The sequence below is a fragment of the Phocoena phocoena genome, chromosome 3 (genome assembly GCF_963924675.1).
Source record: "Phocoena phocoena chromosome 3, mPhoPho1.1, whole genome shotgun sequence".
Classification (NCBI taxonomy): domain Eukaryota; kingdom Metazoa; phylum Chordata; class Mammalia; order Artiodactyla; family Phocoenidae; genus Phocoena; species Phocoena phocoena.
The window spans coordinates 54,888,638-54,910,099 of NC_089221.1; the positions used below are offsets into that span (position 1 = coordinate 54,888,638).

The 21,462-nt window shown below is 39.2% G+C and overlaps 1 protein-coding gene across 1 annotated transcript in view; it reads left to right on the top strand.

Moving 5' to 3' along the window:
* The first annotated feature begins 247 nt into the window (after positions 1-247).
* The window catches only part of PIK3R1 (phosphoinositide-3-kinase regulatory subunit 1), a 71,975-nt gene continuing 50,760 nt past the window's right edge, over positions 248-21,462 (top strand). Inside the window, exon 1 of the mRNA XM_065874739.1 lies at positions 248-581. Coding sequence (XP_065730811.1) covers positions 248-581 — 334 coding nt within the window. The remainder of the gene's footprint in view (positions 582-21,462) is intronic.

Here is a 21,462-nt window from a genome sequence, read left to right on the forward strand (position 1 = left end):
GGTGGGAAGACTGCGGCCACAGAGGAAGTGAGCCCTGACTTCAGTCACACCCTTGATGGAGGACAGATGGACGGCCGGATGGCCAATCACCTCTCCTCTTAAACCTTTGGAGAGTTATCCTTTATCCCCTGCTGGACGTGTATTAGGAATCTTAACACACTCTCTGAATTCACTTTCCATAGAAACGTCAGGTTAGACTGCAGTGTGCAGCCAGCCTCAGCTGTCGCATGGTCGCAGGTCTGCAGCCATGAGTGCCGAGGGGTACCAGTACAGGGCGCTGTACGACTATAAAAAGGAGCGGGAAGAAGACATTGACTTGCACTTGGGGGACGTACTGACTGTGAATAAAGGGTCCTTAGTAGCTCTTGGATTCAGTGATGGACAAGAAGCCAGGCCTGAAGAAATCGGCTGGTTAAATGGCTATAACGAGACCACTGGGGAGAGGGGGGACTTTCCGGGAACTTACGTAGAATACATTGGAAGGAAAAAGATCTCACCGCCCACACCAAAGCCCCGGCCACCTCGACCCCTTCCTGTTGCACCAGGTTCTTCAAAAACTGAAGCAGACAGTGAGCAGCAAGGTCAGTATTGATGAGTGATCGCTTCATGACTGCTTTTTTTTTTTTTTTTTTTTAAGGAAAAGTCTCACGTTGGTTGAGCTGGGCTGAAACGGTCTGGGCAGAAGTTGTTTTGGCAACTTTACCTGAATTTATGTATGGTGCATAAAAGTTTGGTCAATCGTTACATGGCTAGAAATTTGTGTTTGTGGGGTGGAGAGTTGTTATAAAACTAGGGTGGTGATATCTGAGAACCTTTTCAGTTAGTGTCTCAAAACACTATTATTAGAGTTGCCATGGAATTAAACACCTTTTGCATTCTTATTCTTGTAACTGGTATTATATACCTAAATAATCATTTTGAGAAAGTAGAGGGTAAGTCTAATGTAAGTATATTTAACATTAATTTGATCTGCATGGAAAATGGAGAGAGTAATAAAATGACCACAGAGCTCAACACAGAAGAAACCATTGCTTTTGTAACCTGGTGTCTACCTCTTGGTTTCCTCTCCAGGAGTACTGGCTGAAGCTGAAACTCTATCCTGTAGTTAGTGTAGGCGCACAGAGAGTCCTCTTCCTGCCTGGGTAGTGTCATCTGTAGCATTAATGCCAATAGTGTGCTTGGCCTTCATGAGGAAAAAAAAAAAAAAAATCACTGAATATTTTTCTCAAGTGGAAAACACCTTGATTCAAAGCCCACTCATTGTTCATTGGAGATGGTCCCCACTTCAGCTCTGAGCACAGCTGTTCCTTAAGGTATTTCTTCTGTTCAGTTTCACACAGAGACAAGCCTTTTACTCCGCTTTGCTGTTAACAGCCTTGTCAAATCATTCATTTCTTCACTGGTGAATCTCAAGCATTGTTCCCCCTGTATAATCTTTTTCCCAGAGAATGAGAAAGGCGTGGAAAGATGTGTTTCAAATGGGTGGACTCAACTGCGGTGGTTATGTGTCAAGTAAAACTGACTGTGGGCATCACAGTGTATTTTCTGGAAGAGATCCTGTTGGCTTATTTTAGCGCAAATGAATGAGGTACCGGGAGTGAAGAAGCAGAATGCAAGGGTAAATGGAATTGGGAATATTTTATAAATGTCGAAGAACTCACTAAGGATACTTGAAGGGAAGAGCTTTTCTCTTCCCATCCCAACCCAGAAGGGATACTTGTTTCATAAACATTATACTGTACTTTAGAAATAATATTCGAATGATATGTTTTACTTGACAGTTCAAAAGCAAAAGTTAGGATTTTTCCAGATGAGTCAAAAAAACTTGACTCTGAAAGTTTTTTGTATATAGGTAATATATATACGATTTTGTCATTTTATATATATATGTGTGTATATATATATAATTATATATAATTTTGTCAACCATTGTGTTTCTTGCATAGTTTCACTTAGCTGAGGGGAGGTATATACATAATTGTTTTTTTCCTACCAAACTACATATTTTTAATTTGACTTCTGATTTTTTAAGTTAGATACACTTCCTAATATGTAGTCTAATTCAAAAGGAAAAATGATATAATTTCTCCTGGCATACAAAAGATTACAGACTTATAAAAATATCTGAGTCAGGTCAGAAAAGTTTATTTAAAAGGGGTACCTTGTCAAGATTAGGGACAAAAAGATTTTGTAAAAATAGCTTCTAAACAAAAATTGCATCTGATATTTTCATTTGGATATAGTATACGGAAAAGCAGGTCTTTCCTTAAAAATGATTTTCTCTTTGTAGGATCTAAACTGTTTTATAACGCTTTCTTTCTCACGTAATGTGGTAACAACTGAGATTTTTAACAGCTTTTTCTTTTTTTTTTTTAATACATAGAAAGAGTAAAATGAAATATTTTAGCAGAGTTTAAGAAAGAGACCCACGGTAATGTGCATTGAAGTATTAGAGCAGGCCTGAATATAAATGAGAAATTAGGAGCAATTGAAAGGTTGAAAAGACAGTATGGGGGGTTGGGTGGGGAGTTGAGGTACTAAATATTAGATTTTCTAGAAATGTTACTCTTGCATTCTCATTTAAATTTGATTCCTATGAAATGAGGATTCCACAGCTCCTGCTAGTTGCGTGTCAAATTGATATGGAAAGTAGTTGTAAGGACAGACTTATTTGTTGGAACCTGTGGGGCTTTAATTTCTTTTGCCTGAGGGTGTGTTTATTTGAAAAGTGTTTGCAGGGACAAATTATATGAAGGTTGGAAAGGATAGTACTTTTCTCTTACTGTAATTGAATTCTTTCGCCTTTTTTTCCTTTTTACTCCCTCACCTTACTTAGCCTGTTTTTCATGTTTGACTGTATTTTATTGAGAAGGTTACCCCGGTGACATGCAGGTCTCTTTTGCGGAGGGAGTGTTATGGGGACAGTTGGCACGCCCCCGAAATGAGCGTGGGATAAACCTACCTTTCTGCTCCTCTCACCAGCTTCCCTCTTTGTATTTAAAAGAACGTTCTCTTTAAACTCTGCCCACAAGTAGCATCTGTGTGAGGAGTGTCCCCTGATGACAGAACCCACTTTTTGCTTTTCTTGCATGTTCCTGGAAAGAAGGCTGTGATGTCTCACATTTTGGGGAAAAGAGAGTCAAAAACCCATTTGAAGATCTGATCCCCAGCTCCTCTCAGGAGAATGTACCTTCCACCCATCCAGTTTGCATACAGTTTTCTTATGAAGCCCTGGCCTAGTTTGGATTGAATTTGTATATTGGATAATCTTGTATTTCTTGGAGTTTAAATCATTCGGTAAATATGAACTGAGCCCCTATCTTGTGCTAGAAAGCAGGGATGAGAGATGAAGTCGGACCCGAGAGAGACGGCGTGCCCTCTGATGCCCTTTCCGGTTCTTCTCCCACCATGGGCCTCTGCTTGGACAGCTCTTCCTCAGCCGTCCTCTTAGCTGACCCACTCTCCACTCTTTGCTTAAAGCTTTCTTCTCAAGGAGGCTGGCTCTGCTCATCTCGTTTCACATACAATCTGCCCTTCTGCTTTTGCAAAGCATTTATCATCTAACCTACTCTAGAATTTACTTACCACATTGTTCGTTTATTATCTGTTCGCTCTGGTAGATTGTTAAGCCCTGTGAGGGCAGGGGTCTTGGATGTCTCTCCATTATCCCAGTTACCTAGAACAGCATCATAGGTGCCTAGCAAGTGGACAGATGCTTGCTGTGGAAACGCATCATCCAGCTGTTTCACATCCCACGTGACTCTGGAAGTGAGCCACGTGCTTGGTATGTCTCGTGCAGGCACACGGCTGTAACAGCCCATTCTGTTTTTAAACATCACGGTTTATTGTTAGTCACATCATTCACATCTGAGGAATCCTGACCTGGCCTTGACCATTGCATGCTGTGTCTCCAAAGCTGTTATTTTTTACCCCATTTCCTAGGACGGGTAGTTCTGCGGGTGGGAAAGCATGTTCAGCTGAGAGTGTACTCTGTCAGCCACTTAAGCAAAGTTAATAGAACACATGTCAAGATCAGCAAGTGTCCTCGGGCACGGATTTTATGCTGTCCCTCCCCCTCTTTTATCTCCTCTTTGCATGGAAGCTAAAATCACAGATACGAGCATCACATTTCATTTTCCCACAACCCAGTAAAGCCCCGTTTTACCTCCTTTGGAGAGAACCTCTTCCCCGCCCGGTGCAGGTGAACGTGTGATGGGGGTGCACAATGGGTGGTACGTGCTCCTTAGGGGAGGCTCCTTAGGGGAGCTCTTGAAAGGCCATCTTCCTGCTCGTTCTGCATTCAGCGGTGCTTCCATATTTCCCCTGACACAAGGAAATGAGTTGATGGAAGTGGGGATTTAGGGATAAGAGAATCAAACTGTATTCCTTTCATAAGTAAGCTGTCCGGTGGGGCTATTTCTTGAGACAGTATTTTAAGATCCTTTGATTAAAGTCACACTAATCCAGAATATTTAGACTAGTGAGATTCCATGACCACATCAGTTTGTATAGGATGTTGAAATCTGCTAGCTTGAGAGATCCCTTAGGAATCTGAGTTCATCCCCACTTCCATCCCCCATCTGCACACCCCTCCCCCCGCTCCCACTCTGGACTCTGACAGTGGGGTCCCAGCTGGTCCTACATATAAAACATAAAGCACACATTTGGTGTGGGCTGTTTTAAACTTTGATCAAAATTCCTTCTAAACAGAAGAAGAGAAAAGCCTGCAGCTTGTGTTCGCTTTCATGGTCTCCCCAGCCACGTGATTTTTCCATTTTTCACACTCAGCATTTGAGTGTCCCTCCACGGTTGTCGCCCCCGGTCTAGAAAGCAAGGCTGTAATACATCACATAAATTGACTACACTGTACAGAGGTCGCAGAGGATGGTGACCCGATCCCAAATTATACACCTTTGCTGAGCCCCCTGGTCAGAACGTACTGCTGTTACTCACAGAAATAGTACCTGTGAAAGTAGTTTGCTTTGCGTCACGAATTCCTGCCTTTATGAATTATGTCTTAGTTCAGAAGCTGCCTTGTCTTAACTTTCCTCACCTTTTCTCCTGCTTAAGTGAGACTTTGCTGTGAAGCGGGAGGACTGTGGTTAACCGCCCCCGGTGATGGGGTGAGACCTCTGACTTTGGTGCTGACTCCCTGTTTTTCATTGATCACTGTGTTTCGGGAAGCAAGCAGGCCCGGTTGCAGGATATTTGAAGATCAGGGCCTTGGAGTCCTGTCTTTAATTTCTGACCCACCAGAAAAATCAATCAGAACAGTAGAGATTTTTACCCAGATGTAAACATGTACCTGTTTTTTGTTTGTTTGTTTGGGGGTTTTGTTTGTTTGTTTTTCTTTTTCTTTTTGACCACACAGCGAGGCTTTCAGGGTCTTAGTTCCCCGACCAGGGATTGAACCCGGGCCCCGGCAGTGAAAGAGCTGAGTCCTAACCACTGGACCGCCAGGAAATTCCCAACATGTAAGTGTTTGCCCTTCGTGTTTTAGTAGGAAGTGACATCTGAAAGATGTCATCAATATAATTGATTAAAGAGCAGGCCTGAAAAAAACAAATGTGATCATTTTTGATAAAATCAGGTGAGCCTAACCAATTCTCTTATGACAGACTGTATCACTCAGGCATTTAGTTACATATTATAACAGTTCTCCCTCTCAGGAGCACCAGCGTTTCTATTCTTCTTACTAAATTCTTGATTTTTAAGACGTTTTCCCTGTTAATTTTAAATTTAATTCTTTTGTTTCCCCAGAAATGTGAAGGAGAAAGTAACCCTAATAAACAATTTCCATAGCCACAGTTATTTGAAAAGGAAATTGAGAAGAAGAGAAAGTGTTCTCACCTTTGCTGCTTTTTAGCAGAAAGGTTCTTCCCCGAGCTGGCCCAGCCATGTTAGAAATTAACAGGGCTCCCAGAGGTGGGATGGGCAGGAAGGTCCCCTTATCTCCCAGAGAGGAGAGGGCTCCTCCCTCCCTCCTCCAGTCTGTTATTAGACAGGAAGGATTTGATTCTCGCTTTCCTGGAGCTGCGGTGACAGCTAAGTTCAGGGTTACAGATAAGACATTATTTGAGGAAAAGCTTTTCTGCCAGGCTACCATGGCATGTGTCATTTAGAATCACAGCTGTAGTATGCAAATTATATATATTTTTTTACTTAAGTGAGATATATGTTCAGAGGCTTTCATTAAGGCTGCTGGCTCTAGAGATTTCACTCTGTGTTCTTTTTTCCACAATGGGTGAAGGGTCCAATGTCCATGTCTGTGTAACCTAAATAAAGCCCTCACACTTCTGATTCGAGCGGGAGCTGTGTAAATGGAGTGATCCTATTTTGTTTACTAGCAACCAAGGTAATGTTGATGTTCTAATAACAGTTTTCTTTGTCATGAAAGTAGAATTCTGTATGTTAAAAGTGTTTCTATTTTTAACTTTTTAGCTTAGTTGTCAATAGATCCTTTGGTAACTTTGAAGTGGGTCTTCCCTTGTTTGTAGGTGAAAGCATCTTTGTCTAAAACAGGCAAAATTCTGATTAACAAACACTTCTCCACTAAGTCAGAGTTTGAGAAAATAAATGTTCAAAATTCTGAAATCCAACAACAAATGGCACCTTCTATGCTAAGTAGCTTCCAAAAAGGGGAGAATCTGGTACCTCTGGCAAACAAGAATGCCAAGTATTAGATGCCATTTACATATCCATGTTTTTCTCAGTAAAAGAAAGCAGATGTTAGCAGTACAGCTGGCTGTTGCATATTTGTGTCTTTGTTGCTAACAAATTTCCATGAGGAAGGACGTAAAATTGGTTTGAAGGCTAAAATAGGAGAAAATAGCTTGGTATTTTAACTAGAAATGAGAAGGATAATTGCATGATGGATTATATCTTAATTTTTGAGGTCTTGATTGAGTTTATAGCATTCAGTATCAAAACAGTGTTTTCAGTTTCAATAAAATAATCTAAATAGAGGAGGTCAAAGCGAATTAGACATTGACTGTATTTTAATTACTTGGGTACAGTTTCCCTAAAATATCAAGTTTAACGGAATGTTGTCAGAATACTTTATAAATGCATCATTCCTACTTACCAATTTATGTAAAAGACCGTGATATTTTGCTTCTGCTACAATAATTCCATACACTGTACATTTTTAAAATGTTCTGATGAAATATAACTTTGCAATTAAAGACAAAATAAACAGCAGCAGATCTTTCTGTTTAATTTTGCATGGAGAACTTTGTCCTAGTGGCTTTATGCCACCTAAAGTATGGCTGTCATTTTCTCTGTTCTGTTTCTTGCTTGGGGGTGTTTGTATTCATCTATTTATCTCTTCTCAGTTGGTAGCTTGTATTGTGCAATGCTTATAGATTCTCCTGTCCTATCACAATTTGATGCATATTGAAGTTCCCACTGTGAGTTTATTACACTGTGTTGTAGAAGACTCTTTGTAATCTGATGATCAAATCTGATATCCAGGATGGTAAAGATGTGGCCATAAGTGAAATATAAATCCCTGCGGTATATTATTTGAATCAGAAATTCCACTCTGCTTTGCTTTCTGTAAATTCCATAACCCTCCTAATCCCAGTGTTCTCTACTTTTAAAACAAGAAGTAGACGCTATGTCTTCTGAATTCTGGCTGTATTTTTATTTTAACCTCTTACTGACACTTGATCAGTAAAAGTTTCTCCATCCCTACTCATAAGAATTGTTGGAGAAACAAAACGCAGAAGGTGTAAGTTCTCACTAGTAGTGTTTCCCCAGTAGTGCAACCCAGAAGCTAGAAGGGAAAATAATGAAGGAACTCAGAGAAATAAGCAAAGACGGTTGGGCAGATGTGCTCACATGACCTCACTGTAAGATCTGATTGGAGGTTGATCCTTGGGATGATATAGGATTGTTGCTAATGAAAGCGCCACATTGGTACCAAGTTTTTGCAAATCTACATACTGTATGATTTTAAGATCCGTTTCACCAAGTGTGACAATTTATGCTCTAACTCTGTTGGTGGGCACTCAGCAGTTGCTGACATCAAAATTGATTTGAGATTCTTCCCGTTTTACACATTGCAGTTTATCAGCGAATTCAAAGACATTGATGGAATGCCTCCCTTGGACTGTGTCTGTGTGGCATAGCTGCATTTGTTGACATGATATGTGCTCAGAGTTCCTAGGGATTTTTCTAGTGGGTTTTTTGTTAAATTTTCCAAGGCAGATAGAAGGTGATGTTTTTAACATTTGCCTATTCAGGTTATAAAGATTTGTTTATTCAGACCTCTTCAAATTTATGTGATAGCAGTGTTAAAATACGTACCCAAGAGATAACACATTAGCATAGGCATTATGTGAGTCTTCATTGTAAAGCCAGAGGGACTGTTGGGTGGTCAGTGTTATATTCCACACTTTACCCTAAGGAGCGAAACTGCCATAGTGCCTTCAGACTGCACAAGGTACCACCGTCACAGCGAGAGACAGTCAGCGTTGGTCCCAACTTGCTACTGGGTTTTGGAAAATGCAATTTTCAAAATGACTTGAGGTTGTTCATAAGATAATCTATTGTGAATCCGCGTTAAACACCACTGGCTTTATTTTTTATCCTGTTTTAAAATTTTCTAGTGTTTAAGAATGTTGCTTCTTTATCAGTAAATAGTTCACTTGAAATATCTTTCTATTCCTGTTCTTAACTATAGAAACGTAGTTGAATATTTATATCATTATTAATTTATAATTTCCGAGTATTTTACACCATTGCTTACTTAGGTCTTACCATGTTTTTTCGGGGAGCAAAAAGTAAATTTTCCATTTTCAAAGGAGACAGGTTCAAAGAAGTTTGAGCAAGATGTGACTTTTTGCTAAATAATCGTGATTATCTACAAAGTACCAAGGAACGAGATGTAATGAATTTGGTTAGAACATATCAAAGTATATATTAGAGTCATTGTCCCATGTTTCCCCATGGGTCTATTTAAATGTTGGAAATGGCTTTTTCCAAATATACCCTAAAAATTTGCTGACTTACTGTTTGCCAAGCATTCTGCTCAGCATTTTAAAGACATTTTTCATTTGATCCCTACAGCCACCCTGCAAATACGGCGTTAGGACCATTTTCCAGATTAAGGAACTAAAGCTCAAATGATTGTGTAAATATTTAAAAAGGAGGGGGCTCCCTAGGAGGAGCATTCAGAGGGTTCAGGAACACTCCAGAAGGCAGTCGTGTGGGTCTTGTTCAGCAGTCCTTTGTGAAGTTACCAGTAACTGAAGGAACCGGCTATTTTCTGCTTTCTGGGTGGTCTGTAATTATGTGTTTTATCTGTTAAGTTTCATTGGCTGTTACATTCGTACCATCACAGATTCTCTTGTTTTACCTACAACTTATAGCATTTTCTTACGTCTGCTAAATATATGAAAGAGTTGAGTTACAAAGAGACTGATAAGGCCATGAACCGGAGACAAAGTTTGGGGTTATATGTGTGTATGTGCGGTTTTTCTCAAATACACCTTGATCAGATACTCAAAAGTTCTGTGCCATTGATAAGTGATTTTCCTTCCATTTCTATTATTTTTGAAGAAGTTAAATGTCTGCTTCAAATGTTCCCCTGAGCTTCACATTTTCTTACTTCTGATTCATAATTAAATCATTTTGGTTAAAATTGAGCAGGTTATTACTTGCTTCTTAAAAGCCAAAAGCTGAGGATATCCAGCATAAAAAATTATGTGTTTTGGCATGTAGACAGCAGCTGCTTAAAGTCCCTAAGTATAAGAAATCTGAAGTGGACTCATATGAATCTGAAGTCTTGTACCTGAGTTCTGTCAAAATTAGCGGTAAACGCCATTTTTAAAGTTTGGCTAAATGACTAAATTCCTTTGAATGTCAAACTTTATTTCGCAGGAAAGTTAGTCACTGCCAAGTTTATAACATAAACATCATGTTTCTGTTACCTGAATTCCAAGGACAAGAGGGTAGATGAGGGCAAGTGAAAGGCACAGGTGAATTTAATCCTAGGTGTTTAACTTAAAAGGACACTGTGACATTGCACAGAGAGAGTCTCTCCAAGGACACGAGTGCCCGTAAAAATTCTTGGATGCTTTTATTGTTTTTCCCCCCAGTTAAAAAAGAAACTTATTTAAAAGTTTCCTGATTTAAAAAGGTCTTTGCCTGGTAGCCCTGACACACTTCTCACTAGAGTCTCTAAGAAGGTAGAGAAAAGTCCTTATATTCTAAACAGTTATAAAAACTAGAACTAGCAGGAGAAGTGTCTACTGTAAACCAAATGGAACTGGGTTTAAAAACACAGGCAGAGTAAGTTTTGACCACCTAAAAATAGGTAGGCAGAGACATATCCTCCCCAACTCTGCCTGTAATTCAGAAAGAACCTAGCAGCTGTCCCCAGAATGCTCTTCCTTTCCTCTTTCTAATCTCCCCAACAGTGCCTTTTTATTCAGTGGAAGGTCATAACTCAGAAAATAACCAGGCAGAGCTGGGAGGGTGGGGTAGGGGCTTTATTAATACTGTTACCTCTTGAGAATCTTACTCCACAGAAGTAAAGTGTTGGAGGTGGGGTAGAGTTAGACCCGTGTTTCCTGAGGGTTTCAATATTGTTTGAGTCCTCCATTCAGAGCCTCAGAAAGCCTGGCAGTAAAGGTAGGAGAAGGTTTGCTTTCAGCAAAACTGTATTGAAATGAAAATCACATTGGAAATTGGCCTGGGAACTGTTCATCTCAACCTGCCTACCAACTCTTGGTCTGAAGCCAGCACCCACGTGGATCAAGAGTAGCTCAGAGCAGGGCTTCCCTGGTGGCGCAGTGGTTGAGAGTCCGCCTGCCGATGCAGACGACACGGGTTTGTGCCCCGGTCCGGGAGGATCCCGCATGCCGCGGAGCGGCTGGGCCCGTGAGCCATGGCCGCTGGGCCTGCACGTCCGGAGCCTGTGCTCCGCAATGGGAGAGGCCAGAACAGTGAGAGGCCCGCGTACAGCAAAAAAAAAAAAAAAAAAAAAGAGTAGCTCAGAGCAAACACCAGGTCCGGGCAGATCTCCCTGTATGGTGATCAATAAACAGGGGGAAAAAAAAAAAATAGCTGAGCCTACTGAAAAACATTGCTCTGTAAAGGAAAGGAGAGATTGTATCAAAGATTTGAAGGAAGAATAGACCTCCAGCAATGGCCCAAATGAAAGAGGGGCAGAAAGTAGATGATTATGAGCTGAAAAGAACTGGATGGGATGAAATGGGAGTGAAACCATTAAAAAAATAAAAATTGTAAAGAAATTAAGAATGCAGTATAGCACATTAAAATCCATAGGAGAGGCAATAGAGAGTAGAATTAACACAGCTGAAAAGAAAATTAATGTTGTGGAGGAGAAACTCAGAGCTCTTCCAGAATCGAAAGAGAAAAGAGATGAAAATGAAAGAGAAGATTGTAGATACATAGTAAGAAGGTATAACATGGGGATTTTCAGTGTTGATAAATGAGTAACAAGTCATATCAAATGAAAAAGAACAAACATTATAAAAATAAGCATGCATGCATTTTGTGCAGATTTGAAAGCGTGTTCCACATTGTTTAGATGAAATCAATGACAGACCACCTCTAGATACGTTTTGGCAAATTTTTTTTTAATTATAAGAATGCTGTTAAACGTCTTTCCAAAATATCTGGTTAACTATCAAGGAGCAAAATTCAGGCTTCCTTGTCTTTTGTAGCAGTAAATGCCAAAAGATGGTGGATGCAGAGTTTTGAGGAAGAAAGAAGGTGACTCAAGACCTTAATGTGTTGCTTCCTTATATATCATGTGGAAGGAATTGAGAGGCGTTCTCTGAAAAGCAAGAGCTCAGTGAGATATATTCAACTTCTCATGTCACAAGGGCAAACTTCAAAATTGCCATTTCATTGTTAAGCTTTATAATTAGAAAGGCATAGTTTAAAAATGAATTCATTTTGATTAACTTAAAGAATAATTGCCAGAAGAATAAAACTGTAAGTTATATATTTTCCAAATACCTAGCAATACAAGGCATATTCCAAAAAACAGACAACAAAGCATAAAATTATTATTGACGTGGGGAATGTCAATACTATTACTATGTATGAAAATTTACAGAAATACATGTATTAACATATATCTACATACATAAGTATAAAGCTGAATTTATACCTACCTATATTTGTGCGTTCAACAAATACTAGTTTTGTGTCAGATGCTATGCTAACATTTTGCAACGTTAACTTGTTACTTTTCATTAGAACTGTATGACATTGGCCTTACTATTATTATACCTATTGTAAAGGTAAAGAGATTAAAGCTTAATTAGATGATGGCCCATGGTCACACAGCTCAGGCAGGAGTTGGGGTTTGACCTCCAACCGTGTGACTTTTGACCCAGAATTCTTAAGCAGCAGTGTGATACAGTGGAAGGGCCCTTGGGTGGTCATGTTCGTGCTGTGCGACGCTACTGTATTTCTGGCCACAGTCTGTTAGCCAGGAGGGCAAGTCATCCCCTGGCTTGCCAGTGACCCGTGAAGCAGACTGATATGCAAAAAAATGAGCTAAACAGCCAGATTTTCTCACTCTCAGGCAATAGACCCAAGAAAATCTAAAGAGAACTAAACAGATGCATGAGTTACTCTTGCTTCCAGCAAAAGAACCTCATCAGAACAGGCTGGGAAGAGGTGATTAGTTTTAAGGGACAGTTCCTTCCCTCGGCAGGTTGGAAGCTATGGGGCTTATTAAGTGGTTAAAATATTAACCTTCGAGTTAGCCCTCACTTGGCTAGTGCTTTCATATATATATGAAAACATGACTTTATAACATGGTAAGACATTAATATAAAACCATTTATATAAGTTATATAAATTATTATATATTAAATACATTATTATATAAAGTTATATAATTTATATAAATATGTTTATATATAATAACGTTTATATAGATAATGTTTATGTAAACATCTATCTGCTAGTACAGTATATAAGGCAATATAGAAAAGTCATCATTGAGTTAATTGTGGAAATGTAATTGATTTGCTACTTCACTAAAGGAGGCTTGAAAGGATTGAAAGCTAGCTCTAACTTGCTCCTTTACTAGCCATCATTGTTTGTAGTTACACGCACAGTTACATGGTAACTGTCATTTGTGGTCTCATCTTCCCCTGAAGGGAAACTTGAGAAACCTGGTTGGCTTTAACATTTAGAGGAAGTTTAAACATATTGGAACATAAAATTTACAGTTGTTTAGGTTAAAACTCTGTTTCTTGTCAGACCACATCTCTCCAGCTCTTCTGTGATTAGAATCATCTAACTTTGGCCTGAATTAAGGAAGAGTTTCACAAGATGCACAAAATATTTACTCTTGTTTTCTTTACCAGCTTCCTGAGCCTGTGCAGTGGACTGAGACCTCTTCTTACCTAAAGGCAGTGTGGTCACATAAGCCAATTGTCACCAGTTAACTGTTTTCATCCCCTGAACTGCTTTTGGTGAATTCCAACCTAGTTATGACGTCCCTTTAATATTTTCAGTAATTTATATTCTTTAACTATAAGAGTGAAAATATTTGTGAGTTTATTTTGCGGGGGGTGGGGGGTGATTAGCTATAGTCTAGCTGTGAGGCTAGTTGCCTTTCATATACTCTAGAAGAGAAGGATGGGGTCAGTTTCACAATGATCTTTTTCCAAAATACAAGACCACTGTCACTCCCACCTCTCACGCAACCCCTGCTCCATCTATTTTCTAGAACAATTTAAAATATAGCCAACGCTTTTGCTTCAGCGTCTCTTGATTCACTGGATCCCTAAGGGACCATCTTTTGCCAGTGTCAGATGCTGTGTTTATTTCGCATTTTGAAATGTTCTAAATTTTATATCCTAGCAAATATAGTAGTCTTCAGATTATGTTGTCTCACATTCATGTATAATTTCCTAAGAAAAGGAAATGGAGAGGGTGGGGATTAATAGTTAGAGTAATTAAACCTTTTTAAAATGAAGGGGATAGGGCTTCCCTGGTGGCGCAGTGGTTGAGAGTCCGCCTGCCGATGCAGGGGACGCGGGTTCGTGCCCCGGTCCGGGAGGATCCCACATGCCGCGAAGCGGCTAGGCCCGTGAGCCATGGCCGCTGAGCCTGCGCGTCCGGAGCCTGTGCTCCGCAACGGGAGAGGCCACAGCAGTGAGAGGCCCGCGTACCTCAAAAAAAAGAGGCCCGCGTACCGTGAAAAAAAAAAAAAAAAAAAAAAAAAAATGAAGGGGATAAAAGTCTTTTGTTTATAGGAGGTGAAGAGACCATTACTGATTGATGTTAGCCTTTTCCCAGAAATCCGTCTCACGGAGTTGATATTGAGTGTTTTAGGCAAAGGTGGTGTAGGCTCTGATGAACTTTGTTACCTTATTCTGGACCTTTTATTTATGGGCATGTAGCTGAATGATTACATGAATTTTTGATTGCTAAAAAGGTTGTATTTGCAATTTTTAAAATATAACTGTTTTTAGTTCATTGCATCTGAGCGCTGCCTTTTTCTTTTCTTTTTTTTTTTTTTTTTTTTTTTTTCTTTTTTTTTTTTTGCGGTACGCGGGCCTCTCACTGTTGTGGCCTCTCCCGTTGCGGAGCACAGGCTCCGGACGCGCAGGCTTAGCGGCCATGGCTCACTGTGCCTAGCCGCTCCACGGCATGTGGGATCTTCCCAGACCGGGGCATGAACCCGTGACCCCTGCATCGGCAGGCGGACTCTCAACCACTGCGCCACCAGGGAAGCCCTTCTTTTCTTAAATACGTGTCAGATGAAATGTTTTACCTCTGAGATGAAAATTTTGAAGTTTATTCTTTATTGATATGTTTGCTGGCATGCATGAGCATTTGCTCTGTGCTTTACCTCCATTATCTTATTTAGTGCTATTTATAGGTTGAGGCTTAGAAAAAGCAACCTGCCCAGGGGCAAATACTAGTAGATGGTGGCCAGCTGAGACTTGCATGCAGACTCTCTGACTTGAGGACTTGTGCTTGTCAACACCACACTGTACCACCCTCAAAGTGAAATGGGGGAGGACGGAACCTCTAGTTAGGATTAACTTCTCCAGAGGTCATGTCATATTAAAGCCACCACAGGTTCTGAAAGCAATTAAATAAATATTTGGAAATAGTGGCCTATAAATTGTAGGCTTTTTAAATACAGTCTCACATCTTTGTAATTTTTGCCCCATAATTCAGTTACCCTCAAACTAATTGAAAAATCTTAGAGATATTAAAAATGCTTGATTGACCAATATTTTGTTTCTGTTAAGATCATGTGCTTGAACCATATGTCAAACCAGAGACTTATATTAGACAATTTGTATGAAATCATCAACCTCTCTAACAGTTTTCTTGCAATAAAGAGGGAAGAATATGTAATGTATAAGTTAAAACTGTGACCTCATACCATTCATGCAAAAGTATTGTGCTAGCAGAGCAGTATCAGTGTTTGAACCTAGAGTTGGACTCCTCGATAGCAGTGCCAGTCCAGAAGAATGTGTGTGTTTTAATGGATCATTTAAATGAAAGTTTAATCTTTACTCAGAGAAGAGAGCAGCTCTGACTGAGAGCATTTGAAGCTAGAACATGGATCAGGGGGCTGAACGTTTCCATTTGGCCTCTGGTTGAGTCTTGCTCAGGGAACACAGCAGTCAAACTTCAGTTCATGTCAGTCATGGTGTAGGAAGCCAAAGGAAAAGTCCTTGGTTCTAGGTGGTTTTCTTAAGTCATCAGGATGGATTTAATGATTTTATTTGAATAATTACTTCCAGTGAACCACAGCTGGGGACTCAGAAATCTGAGAGGTCTTCCAATGGTAGACAGGCCCTCAGATGCTTTCCCAGTGTCCACTACTGCAATATGGCTTAGCCCTAAGGCAGAAAAATGCTCCCCTCTTAGAAGTGAGGGTATGCTCTGTAGCTGTGATTGGGGAAAATTCACTCCCATGAAATGGGAGGTATGCTGCGTTGACCAGATAGCCCAAAGCTGAGCCATAGCCAAGGAATTCTCAAATTCACAAGGCCTCTTTCTTGAGCTTGTCTTCTTTCAGACTTAACCCTCAGTTTCTGGGTGAGTTGCAATACATCTGTAGGGAAAGCCCCTGGTTTGGGTTTAGTCAAGCTTGCCAGAGAAAACTGGATCTAAGCGGGAATAAAATTTACTGACCCCTGTTCTCAGAGGTTAACATTTTCATTTATGTTTTACATGACTCATTTTAAATTACAGTGCTCTACAGATATAGAAAGAAGCCTTCCTCTTCCCACCCTCCTCCAGACACCACATAATGGAAAAAGCAAGAATTTTCTGCATGAGCAAGGCTTTTTTTTTTTTTTTTAAACAAAAAGCCAGTCTCTGATGGGACTTTTTTTCCTGCCAGAATTCCCACTGGTCCACTGTCGCAATATTTACAAAAGGCCACGATGAAAGAGGAAGGCCCATTTGAGCCCTTTGCCTCTGTGTTATGTGAAACGTAACTTTTATTTCTGTTCTTGGTATCAGAAGAATTGTTATTTTTGAACTTCTCTGATAGGCTTGTAAACCTACTAGGTCCTCTTAACTCGTAAAGTATAATTTTGATTAAGAAAAGATTTGTCCCTCTGCTCTAACTAGACACATAAAACTTTGAAAGGTTTTGATGTTCTGTTTCCTGTGTTTTTTTTAAAAAAATGTATCCTCTCTTATGAACTCCAAGTAGATGAGAGGATTTTCCTTAGAGAAAATTCAGCTCTGGGAACACCATCCACGAAGGTCGTAACCTAGAACATTTTTGAAGGGAAGTTTCAGTGAATTAAAAGAGGGCGGGGTTAGGAAGCAGAAAGCTCTGTTCTACCATAGCTGTAGCTAAATAAATCATTTCACTCTGGAGCCTGGGCAGTTCTGTAATTTATAGCTAATTGTCAACAGAGGTCACTGATTGCAGTTCATCATGGAGGAGAGAGGTGGTCTGGGGCCCCACTAGGAATTCATATTAATAGTTGTACCTTTCCTTCTTCCCCAGAATGTTCACTGGAGAACATTCTGTTAACCACTGATCCTCAGTGATCTTTTATTTCTACATAAAAACCTTTTAAAATGGAAATAGGTCAACTTGATTTTTTCTTTTAGTCAGGTAGAAGATAAATGAATCAGCTCAAAGCACAATTAAAAAGTGTGTATTTGCTTGGGTGCAGGACTGAGGGATGGAAGATTCTGTTCTTTTATTCAGTGGGACTCTACAACCAACTGTGGTAAACACATGTATCCCATTGTGCAGCCTTTCTTTTGCTTTAGGGGCAGTTTGAGCTACTGACCAAAAAGAAGCGACATTAAGACTAGCTCCCAGCCCAGGGCTTTAGTAAGTGCTCAGTTAATTTCGGTGGCTCAGGGAGAGAAGCAAGTTAGTTTGGGGATCCAGATTCTAAAGAGTCTGCCATTGAACAACTTCATAGACCGGTGACAAGAAACTGTTTAATTGAAGCTTCATAAAATGGTTCCTTAAACTTCATGGACAATTGAGTAACTTCAGTTTCATCTCTTTACTCTTGTTTACTTCCTGCTCTTCTAGAAGGTATTCTGATCTCTTACAATGAGAAGATTAAACAGCTGTAGCTTAACTTCAAGCATTAATTTGGAGTGTTCTGTGGCTGCATTAATTATATCTTTACTAAGGTTGCATTCCTGTGGATTTGGCAGAAGCGTATAAGCAGCAGTGTGGCTTATCCAGGGCAAACCCAGATCCTGTTAACCACTGAGCCCTGATGGTCTTTTATTTCTACATAAAAACCTGTAACACTGGAATAATTCGCCTAGATTTTTTTTCTAATAGTTAGGTAGAAAAACAAAAGAATCCGCATGGAACACAGTTGTGAGGAGTGTTTGCATGGGTGCAGGACTGAGGGAGGAAAATTCTGTTCTTCAGGCAATGGGACTCAGCAGGAAGCATGTGTTGAAAGTTTCTCACCTAAACAGGTCATAATTACAGACTTCAGGATTTATTTTTTTGAATTAGAACATGAAGCTCACTCAGCATTCCTTACGAAAACTTTCCTTCTAACTGCATATTTTATGTCAAATCATAAGTTAAATTTCTGTGGTACAAAGAAGAGTTTTTTGCTGTAACCGTATTGTAGCCCATGCTGAATATATCAATGCTACTTTTCACTGAGTAGTTGACTGGTCGGATCCATTGTTAATTTTAAGTTTTCTTTCTTGTTTTCTAAGAATAGTCTTAAGACTATATGTTTTAGAAAAATGCGCTTGTTCAGAACTTCTCAGATCTAACCTGGCAATCAGTGGGACTAGAGGTAAGAAATAATAGCTTTAACTGGACATCATCTAAAATTCTGTAATATTCCATTGCATGACACATCCCATGTGTCTTACAATTTCTAAGAATTCAAAGTAGTGTGCAGTTTTATTAACCACCCTGCATCCCTGTAGCACAAGGAATTATTTTTGTTATTGAGCGGACAAAACAAGGGTGAAGTGACTCACAGTTAATTGCCGGATTAAATCAGGCATCCAAGTCACTCTGCTTCGGGTAGATTCTCAGAGACTCAGCTGCTGTCTTCAAAAGGAAGAAATACATCGCAGCATCCGAAAAGAACATAGCGTGCAATATGTGACGGGTCTTGTTAACTATCTCTTGTTTTCTGATCAAAGTGGCCTCTGGGTTGGAGGAAAATTTTGTACTACTGTAGTGCAAATCCTTATTATATTTCATCATTATTTATTGCGTTGTAAATGAATGTATTTAACAGTGCTAGTTTAGGAATTCTTGGTAAGTTTAGGAATTCTAATCATTTTTCTTTTTTTTTTTGATTTTAAGATGGTTGAATTTTGCATATGCTAAGTCTTGGCCTTTGTGGGCGTGTGTAATATGCACAGGAGAATGAGTTAGTGATGTTACAGGAGCACCAAAGCAACCATCACACTTTTGTTCAGTGTCCTTTTTCATTGTTCTTGCTTACGTGGAGCCCTTGTGCACAGGCTGGGCATCTCGGGGCTTTGAACAATGCCCTTGGCCAACCGTTAGTCCTAATTGCTGTGACTAATTTGCTGTGTGACCTAAAGACAGTAACATACTTAACTTTGGTTTTATCATCTGTAAAACAGAATTAATGACACTCTACCAAGCCAAGGATTTCAGTGAGGCATCGTCATCACAAGCAAGCCCCTAAAATACTAATTAGAGTATTAAAAAGGAAATATTCTCAGTGAAAACCAAATACTCATTGATGCCAGTCAAAAACATAAAAAACACATTTGCCACACACACATACAAAATTGTTTCTTAGACTTAAGTGATATATTTAGACCTGAAGGAAATGAAAGGAATTGAGATTGTTTAGCTGCAGGAAATAAAGACCTGGGGCCGATTTAAACAGTTGAAAATTATTTGAAGAAGTGTTTTGTCTCCATAGTAATGAACTTTTTTTTAGCTTCTCTGAGGCTATTCAAAGAAGAAATGAGGTTCAATTACAGCAGAGTTACATAAGTTGGGTAGCAACAGTAGTGCTACCGATTCTTTGTAAGACATAAACTTGAACTCACTTCAGTTTCAATGAAAAGGGCAGTGAACTTGCCAAAGAGCTGTGTACGTGTTGCCTCAAAAAGCAAAAAAAAAAAAAAAAACCCACAAAAACACCGGAATAGTGCTTTGAAGACGTTTTCTAGTTAACTCCTGCATTCTTTCTACATTTGTGTGTCTTCATTACCTGTACCATTTGGTTGAGAGCTGTTTCAGAGTCTCTAATATGCCATCTGGGTATACTGTGTACTTTCTTTTGCTGTACTTGGAGGTAATAATACTGCCAAAACCATGCTGGGTCAAAAAAAAAGGAAAAAGTCGTGTTTTTGGTGTGTTTCTTTGTGAGGAGGTTTTCAGGTCGTCTTTTTCTCTTATGAAGCCAAAATTACAGTACCTTAGTAAATTACAACTCTTTCACTTTTATAATTGCTGATCATTTAACAAATAGCTCATTAGTTAAAAAAAAAAAAACAAAAAAAATTCTGAGCCTTGACAGGAGGAAGGGAAAACCATCTTCCTCAACTGAATCTTGCCTGAATAGTCTTAGCAATAAAGATTGCCACCTATTGGTTAAAGAAAAGAACTAAAACTAAAAAAAGGTTTGCCACTCTAACAGGTAATGAATGTGATCAAAACAGAATTATTTCGGTGGTGCTCTGGGTTGAGGTATTTGAAAATGTGTGATTTGATGAGAATCTTTATTCTGTGCTTTGAACTTCATATCACCAATAGCATTAAATTATAGCAGATATTTCAGGAGAGGAGGTATGCTGCTCTCAGGATCCCTTTTGAAAGCATATTTTTTGAGACTGTCAGAATTCCATTGTAATAGAATATTAAGTGGATAAGTGCATTTTTATTTTTATTAATTTTTTTAAGTGCATTTTTAATTGGACAAATGTTGGAAGCTTGATTTTGAAAACATTTTTCTAACTCTATTGTTAGTTTGGACTTCCCTTCAGTCCAGGCTTTGAAATCCAGCATTTCCTGTCCAACCAAAATGGGATGGGCTTGGTGACACGGGCCTTTCATGCCTCGGTGCCAGGATCTGTTTTTCCCAGATGATGAGCGCTATATAGACGATGCTCTCTCCAGTGTCATCAAACATCCTTTTAAGGTACCTTTGATAATAATTTTTAAAAAGTTCATATTTTGATGTTGAAAAGTCTCAAGTGGTTGTACACTGGGAAAATGTTCGTTTTAATAATTTTTCCCAATATTATGTGTATATAAATTCAATTTTTAGGAATACTTGTATTTAATTATAAAACAGCAGTGCAGCAATTTTTTATTGTTAATAGTATTATACCATCTTAAATCCACCTTCCCTCTGTGTGTCCTCAACATCTACAGATCCTTCACATCTTGAGGTTATTAAAATTTACATAGGTAAGTGTTTCATCAGTGATTGTGTGTGTACATATGTATATGTAGGTATATATCCTAACAAATTCAGGATTAAGGCCATCACTGCTCCTGTGTTCTCTCTTTATTTTTTGCTCATGTGTCTGTTTGTATTTGAAATTTTAAGCGTTTTTATCTTAGGTACTTCCCAAATAATCATTTGATGCCCTTTGTTGGCATTATATATTTGGTTAATTAATTTGACAAAGCCTGTTTACCACCAACACCGCCCTCCCGCCTCCCCCCCAACACGCCTGGGAACTAAGTACTCTAACAGCTAAAGAAGAGGCGGTACAAGGAAAATTGGAAGAACCATATGTTATTTGCTTTAATTTGTACACAGTACACCTATATACGTGTGAAATATATATATATAAACTGTTATAAAGCAACATATTGATGAATTTAAATGAGTAGGCACAATAAAAACAAAAAACAAACAGAAGAGTGGTTGGAGTGAGGCCATAATAAATCAAGGAATGTTTTTTGAAGGAGGTAAAGCATATTTATATTTTCCAGCTGATTCCTGTGGACATCAATAGTAGGCTCATACCTGG